The 11,516-nt window shown below is 48.9% G+C and overlaps 3 protein-coding genes across 3 annotated transcripts; 1 reads left to right on the top strand and 2 right to left on the bottom strand.

Annotated features, from left to right (window-relative positions):
* Window positions 1-1,687: 1,687 nt before the first annotated feature.
* Window positions 1,688-4,496, bottom strand: EJ05DRAFT_513682 (cell division protease ftsH; the record flags this gene model as incomplete). Its single annotated transcript, XM_033748451.1, has 4 exons — window positions 4,298-4,496; window positions 4,075-4,230; window positions 3,916-4,027; window positions 1,688-3,852 (listed from the first exon to the last, which is right to left on the bottom strand). The coding sequence occupies exons 1-4, from the start codon at window positions 4,325-4,327 to the stop codon at window positions 1,688-1,690; spliced, it is 2,463 nt and encodes an 820-aa protein (XP_033597203.1). The 5' UTR covers window positions 4,328-4,496.
* A 379-nt stretch (window positions 4,497-4,875) lies between these two features.
* On the bottom strand, window positions 4,876-6,884 carry EJ05DRAFT_488903 (uncharacterized protein; the record flags this gene model as incomplete). The annotated part of the gene is made up of 2 exons (XM_033745752.1): window positions 4,876-6,798; window positions 6,858-6,884. 2 exons carry the CDS (start codon window positions 6,882-6,884, stop codon window positions 4,876-4,878), a joined length of 1,950 nt encoding a protein of 649 aa, XP_033597202.1.
* Window positions 6,885-9,779: 2,895 nt separating this feature from the next.
* Window positions 9,780-10,345, top strand: EJ05DRAFT_513680 (uncharacterized protein; the record flags this gene model as incomplete). The annotated part of the gene is made up of 2 exons (XM_033748450.1): window positions 9,780-10,008; window positions 10,055-10,345. Exons 1-2 carry the CDS (start codon window positions 9,901-9,903, stop codon window positions 10,343-10,345), a joined length of 399 nt encoding a protein of 132 aa, XP_033597201.1. The 5' UTR covers window positions 9,780-9,900.
* Window positions 10,346-11,516: the final 1,171 nt, after the last annotated feature.

Below are 11,516 nucleotides of genomic sequence, written 5' to 3'. Positions count from 1 at the left end.
GATTATCATTATGACGTGTGCTCTACTTTAAGTATTCCAAGATGCTGTATCAACTAACTGACATCGTCCATCGTACACCCGACACTACTCCTCGTGGCTCCCACGCGGTCCAGAACCACCCGCACGCCCCCCTGGACCACCACCATCACACACACAAACAAACCCCTTTCCATGGAACCCAACCATGGGCGTACATGCACTGCATAAAATCGGCCCCCCGCAAGCAGCGCATGCCAAAACCACGTGGTAAATCGTACCATATACCTCGTATGCCGCTCACCTTCTCGCCAAACGCCGTGTGATGTTGAACAGCACCCTGCGCCCTACGAGCCAAGCTAAGACAAGGACAAAAGGACAAGACACATCCGCGCACGTCGTACGACACACTTACTGCACGTATACCACAGGACAGACGCACTAGACGCACCTTTGCATGTGTATCGAGCATAAAGCACACTTCAAGAATGTATCCATCCATTCGCTCAGGCTGCATGTACGGTGTACCACCGCATACACGGACACGGACATGGCATCATTACCTCGTGGCAACCACGAGAAAGAAGCCTCTCGTCCCTGCTACCGCGCCGGCGCCACTTGAATGTTCCCAATGGAATGATGCTTCGTAATTATGTTCTCGATTGTTTCAAGTCTTGGAAGAGCTAGCTGCAGCGGAGAAGCCCCCATGAAAAAAAAAGAAACACGATGAAGATGATTAATGAGACTGAGCGCGAGCCTGAGAATGAGTCCTCTACAGCCACAAATATGCAGAAATCGTACGATTCTTCTCCTCGCATTGCTGCTTTCTAGTTTTTGCGATGACAATGACAGACGAGTCCCTCTCTCTTGCTCCCGACTGCCTTTTTCTTTTTTTTCCCTTTCCTGCTCACGTCGTCGTGTTCTTTGTCTCCTGTTCTTGTGTATGTACTACTTACAGTTCAGCCCTATGACACCAGAGGCACACAGACAGTACCGAAACCGCTCTCTCGCTGTTTCGCGTAAAACCGTTGTCATGGACGTACATACGTATGTATAGATTGATGTATAACGTACATGTAATGTAACGTAATGTAAGATAAGTTAACAAGGTAAGGAAAGGTAAAGGTAAAATAGGCTGATATCTCGCAACATGTTTCAGTTGCTGCGCACGTCATCATCATCATCAAACGTTCGCTCGTTCATTTGTTTGTATGATGAGATGACCATAACCAGACGACGATGATGCTGGTGATGGCGCAGCTGTCGATGATATGATATGATATCGATCAAATAATTAGCAATGCGCTCGTGCCATGGGACCAATTACTCCACTACTTTATTATATGCACGACCTCACTAACCTCCTAAGTCTAGAGGTGGTCGCCGAGGAGATACCCAACGTGTACAGTGGTGACACATGTAGACATCGCATGTTGAACACGCCATATCTTCTGCTTGTACGAGAACTAAGACGTTGAGGATACTCTCACGTGCCTGGTCCAAGATCACTGAATCAAACACATAACTTGCACGCACGTACATGTACAGATATCAGAAACGCTGTCTCGTATGCTAGAATACACTCCGACGCCCTGGTTCAGACGCGCTCAGAGATATAAAACACCATGCAAACTATGCCTTCCATCCCCGTACATGCAGAGGGGAGTATGTGCTCTGCTTATCAACGCCAGCATGTTTTATCTCAATCCCGTCAGGATTTCGGAGACGTCTCTCCCGCACCAGCACTCGCCATACCCGGCGTCGGCGGTCCAGCTGGCTTCCCTGCAATCGGCACCGGTGTTGGCTGCGCCGGGAGCTTCATTGGCGCTCCTTCCAACGCAGCAAGCCGTTCAGGTAGCTTCTCCCCTTTGATCACCTTCTCAATCTCATCCTTGCTTAGCGTCTCGTAAGCCACAAGACCCTTTGCCAGCAGATCGAGCTCCTTTCGACGTTCCGTAAGAACCTTCTTCGCACGAGCGTAGCTGTCATCGAGAAGGACGCGGATCTCGCTCTCGATCTTGGACTTCGTCTCGGTCGATAGGCGGGCAAAGTCGCTAGCAAAGTCCATGTTGCCAAGTGTGTTGCTCATGCCGTACTGTGTGACCATTGCCCAAGCAATGTTGGTTGCCCGCTGCAAGTCGCTCGACGCACCGCTTGTTACACTATCTTCACCATAAATGATTTCTTCTGCGACCTTACCGCCCATACATACGTCCATCTCCGCCAGGAATTGCTTCTTGGCGCGACTGACCGCGTCCATTTCGGGAAGGCTGAAGGTAAGGCCAAGAGCCATACCGCGAGGCATGATCGTAGCTTTGTACAGCTTATCGGCGTTGGGATTGTATAGTGCCACGAGAGCATGTCCACCCTCGTGGTAGGCTGTTGCAAGTTTGTCCGATTCTTTGATGACAGCGCTGCGACGTTCGGCGCCCATCAAGATTTTGTCTTTTGCCCACTCCAGATCCAACATGCCAATGTTCTGGGACTTATTCTTGGATGCACGTACTGCCGCTTGGTTGACAAGGTTCTCGAGTTCAGCGCCAGAGAATCCAGGCGTACCCCGAGCGATGACGGATGCGTCGACTTCAGTACTGAGCTGCATATTCTTCATATGGTGTTTTAAGATTGCGACACGTCCACGAACATCTGGAAGTGGCACAACAACGTTGCGATCAAATCGACCCGGTCGGGTCAGAGCCTTGTCCAGCATTTGAGGAAAGTTAGTAGCTGCGAGAAATATGACGCCAGAGTTTTGGTCGAAGCCATCGAGATCGGTAAGAAGCTGGTTCAGTGTTTGTTTGACGTAGGCAGCATCACGTTCATTACGCTTCCCGCCTATCGCGTCCAGCTCGTCAATAAAGACAATGGCAGGAGCTTTTTGCCGCGCAGCATTGAATAGTTCTCGGACCCGCTTAGCGCCAACGCCGACATATACCTCGTCGAACTCAGAGCCTGACATGTAGAAGAAGGGAACACCTGCTTCTCCAGCCACAGCCCGTGCGAGAAGCGTCTTGCCAGTACCCGGCGGACCGACGAGTAGAACACCCTTGGGAAGCTTACCACCCAGAGTGGAAAACCTCTCGGGAGCCTTGAGAAACTCGACCAGCTCTTGGAGCTCTTCTTTAGCCTCATCACAGCCATGGACATCGCTGAATCGAGTAGTCTGTAGCTCTGGCTTAGCTTCTGCGTCCTGCGAGCCACTGACTTTCTTGAGAACTCCTGTTGCGTCCACGAAAAGGGTGACAACGATGAGGAAGAAGTAACCGAGCATCGCATACCACAGGATGAACTTGGCCCACTTGAAGGCAATGTTCCCAGCTGACTCATCGACAACAACATAGAGCGGTCCTTCTTTGGTGCCAGTACCACCGGTCACCTTAGCCATGTTCCCACCTCTAGACTTCGCAGCAATCGCTTGGCCGATGCTTTGAAGTTGTTCCGGGGTAACATTCGAGTTATGACCTTGGTTGGCCTGCGTTTGCAGTCCGGACAGTCCTTCGGTTTGGCCAAGTCGTTCCAGAGCTCGCCCGTAAAGAGCTTCACAGGCAGGATTGGATGCGTAGCGACCTGTTTGATATCTTTCCACGAGTATCTCGGGCATGTTAGCTCGAAGCAGTGCAGAGTAGAACGCGTTCTGGGCAGTAGCGCTGGTGGGATTGTTATTTGCCGTCAGCTCCATGTGCGCAAGTTGATTTCTTGACGGATTCGCCCCGTACATGGTCCTGTATTGACCAAACATCATTTCTTTGGGTCTTTGTATCGATTGGAGTTTGAAAGGTCCGAGCCGGTTGAATGTCGAATACTGTCGCGTGGTTAATTGGGGTTGAGGCATAGGGCGAGCAAGAACACTGCAGCTACGAAGAGCATCTCGAGACGCTGAGGTATATGTAAGTAAACACAATAAGTCGAATAACTCTTCCAATGTTCAATAGCACGTACTATATCCAAGTATACTCGTCGTAGTGGGTGCCGTATGCATAAGTGTCGGTCGCATTACAATGTCTGCTAGATTGACAAGCCTAAGGCAATCTGGTAACTTCGATGGAGAGGGCTGTTCATCTGTCAGCGGAATCCCTAAATCAGTTGTGATGAACTAACAGTTACGAGAGCAGCCTCTTCAGTCTTGGATACATGCGACGGAACTCTTCTTGAAGCGGACGACGCACTCCCAAGCTGTCTATCATAGCGAATCCATGGGGCTTTGAGCACCTTCTCCATCGATGGCCACAGCTCGCTTGACGTACTCGCGATGGTCTAGAGAGAATCGGTGATCAGTATACTTCAAGCGTGACCGCGACAAGCTACGGTAGCAGGAACGTACGTTGAGGCTCATCGATGCTTGGAGAGCCATGTTGACGGAGTTCTAGCGGCGGCCGCCGCGACGAAGAAGAAATTTGACCAGTCAAGGAAATAATGAACGAAAGTGAGCTAACAGGTTTCGTTGTGCACGATGTTGGCGATGAAAGCAGGATGTTCCGGCCGCTGGGAAAGCGGATGGACTTTGGTAGATGTCATTGAAGCCAAAGCCGTATTTAGTTTTCGGTCGACGTCGATCGGGGTCCATATGTTGGCCTCAGGCTGCCACGCTCAAGCGGCTTGGCATTGGCATTGACATTGGTCTTCATCCTACAGCGCTCGAAGCCTTTCCTCAACTACTATTCATGCCTTATATTTGGAAATTGTTGCCGACCACGCGAAACCACGCAGCAATATTCACCAATTGATCACAGTTTGGTGGCGCATATGACTTATGGATGTATCAGCGTCTAAGATGCTATCTGCAGTGATATGTTAAGGTACTGCCAGGATTTGATTGCTGACGAGAAATGCATTGACCTGAAGCCAATTCTACCGAGAGGCACGCTTCTTAGACCTCATACTGTGCTTTATTCGAAGATGTCATTTCGCGGCTGGGGATAATCTGCGCGGCGTGACACGTCGTGGGCTCTCGTCCAGTTCGTCGTCGTCATTTCTATCCCCTCCAATTCCTCGACGAGATTGACAAAAGCAGGATCTAAAAATCCGTCCAAATCGGCTCCCTACACGGTGACGTAGCTTCTGTCCTTCGTCGGGAATCGCTGATGGGAGCGGAGCATTAGTAGAGATGGGCTCTAGCTGCACGAGGTCGGGTGTATCACGTCCGCCGTCCGTACGAAGGCCCCATGCTCCAGACACGGAACCCTTCTTCTGCTTTATTAATTTGTTAGGTTTACGTTTTGCTTCCCTTTGCCCTGTCCTCGCCTCCTTATCTTTCGCCGACTGATTCTCACCACCCGCTTCCCCATCAGTTTGCACCAATGATACATCATGTAGCCGATCAAGTAGGGAAGTATGACGACGACGACGGCGGTCATGACCACGACCTGCAACCACGGTGGGAGACGATTGAATCGGATCTTTATCTTGTCGTGAAACGTCGAGTGACGCTTTGGGCCTGCGAGCAATTGGTCTGACGATCCCTTCTGCTGCAGCGATTGGTAGGAGAATTGGTAGTGCAGCGGAATGGATATGGACGACGCGTCTGTCGGGGTAGGCTGTGATGAAAGGGTCTCCAGAGGCGTCAAAAAGGGCTGACTGGTTGTTGTTAATGTCGAAGACGAGATGATTCCGTTCGGAATGTCTTGAAGCTGACTTAGCGTTTCCGAGACCCGTTGTCGCCAGTTTTGCCGAGGATGTTTTAGTTTCTGTATCAGAGCTGAAGGGCTGCGCACTAATGCTACCTTCAGCGGATTTGCCCGTTCGACTCTTGCACCGTTCTCTACACTCGGAATGGAGTTCATTGGGGCTTGTAGTAGGTCGTGCGGGTTCATTTTCGATAGCTAATCTTGAGATAATGTCTTGCTTAGGTTTATACGATGGTTCGATACGATGCTCTCGGATGGATGAGGAGATGGTCTTGCCCGGTGGAAAGGTTGGCGACACGGGCGGAGACAGAGTTAGAGAGGGGAACAGGGAGTATGTAGGTGAGCGATCTGTTATGCGAGTCGATGAGATGGGCGCATGTGTCACGTCTTGTGAGTTACCAGTTGGGTCCTTCTGACTTGTAGAACCAGCTACAAAACTTTCCTTTAGAGGCAGGGATGACTCAGTATGTGAGACTGCTTCTACCTGAACTTCGCAGATGACCTTTCCAGGTTCGTTGGTCAGTTGCCAAGACGCTTTCCCCATGTCAGGAGGTATTATGGCCCTTCTTGGACACTGGTCAATGAGTAGTGCTTCAGAAGCTCGCTTATCGACATGTTGCGATTGCAGAATCCTGAGTAGTGTATTGAACACACAATAAAGGGTTTGCTTGGCGGACCGTAAATTGGTGAGTTCCGTGGGACTCTCTTCCGGAGCAGCACTTTTCTCCGGTCTTGTTGGTGGTGGCATTGGGTTGTATGATGCAGCTGACACAACAGTCCCGGTCTGGATTATTGCTGTCTCTGTAGAGACTCTTGAGGAAGGTTGGGGCGCTTTCCACCCCGTCACCGCCGCAAGAGGTGTCGCTGAATCGCGTAACTGATCACACGTGGGTTCCATCAATGTCTTGTGTTCAATTGAACCTTCAGATATTGGCGGAACCTCCTTCCGTATAAAACGCCAACGTGTAGGGAGCGTTGACGCTTTCGAATTCAACGTTGAGCATGAATTGCGCTCGATGATCGTAGTCAGGGGTGTACCGTCTGGCCGGTTGATGAACCTCACCTCGATGCTGGAGCACTCAGAGGGCTCCTTATCATTACGGCCTGTAGAGATCGACGAAGTAATATTCTTCTGCTGACCTTGGCTCTTCTGGATGTTGGAGACTGGTTTCGATTCTTTTGCGGCCCCTCCGGAGTCCTTGCATGTCGTGAGTTAGTGGAACTTGCCACACAGGTTTGATAGCATGCCAGTCTCACCGTCGAGGAAGGCTGCCGAAGCGACATTTCTGACCAACCAATGTGTTCTACGACGGTATCTGACTCCTTTGCCTTCAGAGGGTCCTTCTTTCTGAGGCTGGGTGCTCGCGTATATGTGAAGGGGTGGATATCGGCGATGGGGCCGATGGATACTTTAGATCACTAGGGTATCGTGGTGACTAATGAGTCGGTATGTTTTGATTGAGTTTCTGCTTGATCGATGCTGACCAGTGACAATGTGGTTTAAATGTATTGCTTACAAAGTGAGGCGGATGTTCCAAGATTGAGGAAAAGGAAAATGTGCTGGCAGTTTTGGGAGGCTATCATGTAGGTACGAGGCCCGACAATGTAGTGCCTGCCTTGGTCGTAGCGATCCGGTAGAAGGAAGGTGCACCAGTAACAAGGCTTGAGGAGGCTGAAGATCATTCAAAACCTGATGCAGTTGGTTCTTGGCCGAACAAACGAAAGCCTCAAATCTCGAGGGTTGATGCTGATGGAAAACAATGCTGCTACCGGACAGCTATGGTAATGTCCAAGTACTAACTCAAATATGCTCGGACACAGTCACTCCGACTCACATCCACGCATGTTTGAGCGCAACTGAAGAAGCAAATATTGACACATTCGTCGCGAACCGTAGAGTGTGAGCTATGATGATAGATGTAAAGAGCAACGGACCTTCCAAGGTTGTTGCCTTGTCAAGACGTTTGCTGACAGTGTTATTTTGTAAACATATAAAGCTGTAACTAGTAAAAAGGCCATTGTTTGCCAAGATGACCAGGCATTGCATATCTCCCATGCGACAGCAGAAAGCGACATTGATAGACTCTTCAAGTGAGCATATGAGCGTACAGAGGGCGTCCGGCTGCTGGGACTCGTCTAGAACCCTATGTGAGAGAGCACATCAGGTCATGGATGTTGCTCTGACCTAAATATGATCACTGTCAAACGATCAGTGATGCTGAAAGGTGCAAAGACTGCAGGGTCGCCGATCTTTAGCTAATTTGGCTTCTCAGTAGCACTATAGTGTTCCCTGCCTTGTCAAGGCTTGACAGTAGACGGGTTCCTGGTGCCACCAGTAAGCACAAGTCTGGCGGTTCCCCGAATCAATGGCTTAACGCAGTGTGCCTGTATGATATCTGATGAAAGTTGACGCAGCTCGATTTTCGATCGACGTAGGTCGAGGCACTGCAAGACTTATTTCGTTGACACAGCTGATCACAGGATGCCTCTTGGATAGCAGTCAGTGGAAATCATCATGTTCTGTTTGCAAGTATCGGTTTTGCACACAAGTGTACAAACCGGTTCCGGGAGCCATCATCACGGGATGAGCGTGAATATCTAGGGCAGTCGAGACATTGGCACATCTACTCGTAAAGTTGATGCATTTCTGGGCACCTGTATCGCGATAACTACTGGTATCGAATCACATGCCTTGCTGTGATGATACCCTAGCTACTCGCAGTCGTGGTACGCATGCTCAGGATCCCGTCCCTGATCTCCCTGCTTCAGTTCTTTTTCGTGCTGTCACATCAGTTTCGTACAGTCATATTGGCCCAGAGACAGTTGAAATTCAGGGACTAGTATCTACTCATTGACTATGTTGAACCGCAATATCAGGCTGATATTAGAATTGTTGAGGCACCCGACTTTGACAGGACGCCAGGGATGAATGAGGCTCGAGGAAGGTTGAAGCGAACCTGAGCGTTGGTGAGGCTGTTGATGGGTAATGCCAGTTTTCAATCGGTCGATATGTTCCCCAAGGAAAGCACTCTCATGAGTTTGCTGGGTTCAAAATTCATGACGTACCCAATCGTTCGATCTATCGTAGCCTCACTTTTCCTATTGGAGGCTTGACAAAGAACGCACCGTTCCCGTCTGGTTTGAAGAACATAGAAGAATACGGTTTTGTTTCGTGACAGTTCTCTAGACTGTCATTAATTTCGCTTGCATAATTGGAATTGACGAATTTGAAGTGCCACTTAGTGACTAGCTGCAGCTTTGTGCGACGTATATCAAGTGCGGTCCAGAACGGCCGCCTGATTCCATCTTCAGAGACAGTTTCCGTAGTCCTTCCTTTTGCGACATGGCAAAGCCGAGTTGTCCAGATCCATCCATGGCTCGGATTGAACTAGTATTCCAGCCACTTTACAAGCCATGCACCTCGCAGGTTGTGGCTGGCGAGCTGGGTTTGACTATTCAAGTTGCTGCAGTGGTAGTCGAAAGCTACGGTAGTTGTTCAGACAAGCTGAACATGGCACAACGTTATTGTGCATTGCTCATCAGCAGTGTTGCAGCTGTTTGTCTTGCAGATATCCTCCGAAGTCTAAGGATAATGGCTTCTAAAAAGTCCCATTCGCATCAGCCCTTGCAATGATTGGACACTCAAACGCAGTTCTCCGGCATATCAGTCTTCCTTACGACTACAGGATAGCTGCGCGACTCGACTTTGCTTGCTTGCTTCTTCTTCTTCTTCTTCGTCATTTTCATTCATGCACAAGAGAGCAGCAAATGGTATCGGATCTCGCTTGGAATTGCCGATATCTGAACAAGTGTTGACTAGGTTGCTTTGATACGACTACTAGATTCGGTCGCCTGACGTCGTAATTCAATATGGGGCCCTAATTGATCCTTATCAACAACAGTGTTGTCTTTGGAAGGGCCGAACTAACCCTGGAGCCTCTAAAATTGGAATGAAACAAATCCCTGGGCAATGGCTTGATGCTGCATTGTAACAACGGATCCTAGTCAAGCTTAAGCAAGTTTGATATTTTGCTAGGACAGTCCTGTTGGGCACCAAAGCATGTCCCAAAACATTGGGTAGTCATGGAACGGGACGTACGTCAGACATCCACCCGAGAGGTTTTGGGAGATTCCCCTATCTCTTGTTGGATCTCAACTATAAAAATGAATACGGCGCCTGCCTAGCATGATATATCAAACACATAATTCACCTTCTTGAGCTTACGGTGACTGGTCAACAAGTACCAAATCAATTTCTATCGCTTGATTCTTACCTACCATCCACTTTCTCGAGGTCGACATGAACAAACGACATCCAGCGGCTAGCGCGACTCGGGAGATGTTCCTCAGTGCTGTGGGACTTCGGACTAGTGATAAAAGTGATATGGTCACCTACAACATTATGTTGGTATGTAAAGCCCATTCATATTTGCCCTCACTACTGAACGACAAAGGCAGAGGCTGCTGCAGGTAGAGACAGACTTAGCCAGGGTATCGCCCGTCCCACCTGGGACTCCATACCAGAGACCGACAAATACAATCAGATCGCCATCATCTTTGAACGATCTGATCCATACGTACGATACTACTACCAGATAGGTGCTTATGAAGATGGACCAAATAAAGAGAATTGGGTCATTCGTTGGCTTCTGTGGCATTCTTTTCGTTATAGGGACAACCGCAACCGAAAGGGCCAAGCGAGTGCTGTTCCATCTGTTTACTGGGACCCCGTACGTGATGTTTGAGGAAACCCCTGAGGGACATATTATCTTATACATAGTTTCTACTTTTGTCGCAGATGACTGAGGTGCAACTGATGACTTGGATGTGTTTTTCTCATTGGTCACACGATAATCTAATGTCCGTGGAGGCCGGCTTATTTGTATTGATGTTGCTGCCGACTGGAGCCCTTCGCTTTGTTGTCGTCTTCGTTGGGACACTGTCTCGAAGCCTTCTCAGAGAGTTGCACGATCGCTGAAACATGCAGAGTCTGCTATGTTGAACATGTTTCGACTTGTTTATAGGCGACTAGCTGTCTAGTTCCATGGTTAAGATAGTCCAGTGTGCTTTGGCCAAGTGATGCAATCACGGTGTGTATCTGTGTCCATGCTTCAGCCCCTTGCTCCTGCTCCTTATTGCAGTTTCTAATTCACTTCTATGCGCATTCGTCTGAAGCCACTGTCGAGGAATTTGCTGGCGTCGTTCGTCGCAGAATTGTAACACGGCACTATATACACGCGTTATCGTACCTGACATAGCATTACTTCTTGTTGGTGATATGAAAGTCCGTTTTATTGATTATCCATGATGTCTGACTTTTTGCGTTTATTTCTAGCGAAATTTTTGAATGTTCTTTTGTTTTCAATTTTATAGACAAAAGGTGCGGTCGATTTAGAGATTAGATCAAAAGTTCCTAGCAGCAGTAGCGGCCGTATGCTAACTCAAATGGCGAACGACGGTGCACTAGGTAACCACTACGTAATTGGGTTTGATATATTCATTTATCAATGTCGTAGGAGGATGGACAGCCGTGGCAAGGGCAAAGTTATGCGCTTGACAGAAAACAGTTCAAGAGCATATCGTGAAAACCACCAAAGCAACGAAAACCTAACACAGAATGGGAGATGTATGCACCTGTGTGAAGCAGTTGATTTATAAAACTTCTACTGAAGCCGTCACGATAGACATTGCCCAGCGCTTTAGCTCATGTGTGCATGTCCAGGTGGTAACAATGCCGAATTACCAATGTTAAAAGGGTCGATAAAACCAATTGTCACCTCCTGGTGATGAATAGTACCACCCTCGGACCCCTGCGAGTCTTTCAAGGTGATCATTTCATTCAAAAACTTCGTATGCGCATCTTACAAAGCGAGCAATGAAGGCTCTCATTCTTATGAGACGTGGTCGGATTTGGGC

The sequence above is a fragment of the Pseudovirgaria hyperparasitica genome (genome assembly GCF_010093815.1).
Source record: "Pseudovirgaria hyperparasitica strain CBS 121739 unplaced genomic scaffold EJ05scaffold_15, whole genome shotgun sequence".
Taxonomy (NCBI): Eukaryota; Fungi; Ascomycota; class Dothideomycetes; order Acrospermales; family Acrospermaceae; genus Pseudovirgaria; species Pseudovirgaria hyperparasitica.
This window is presented reverse-complemented; position numbering and strand designations above follow the sequence as displayed.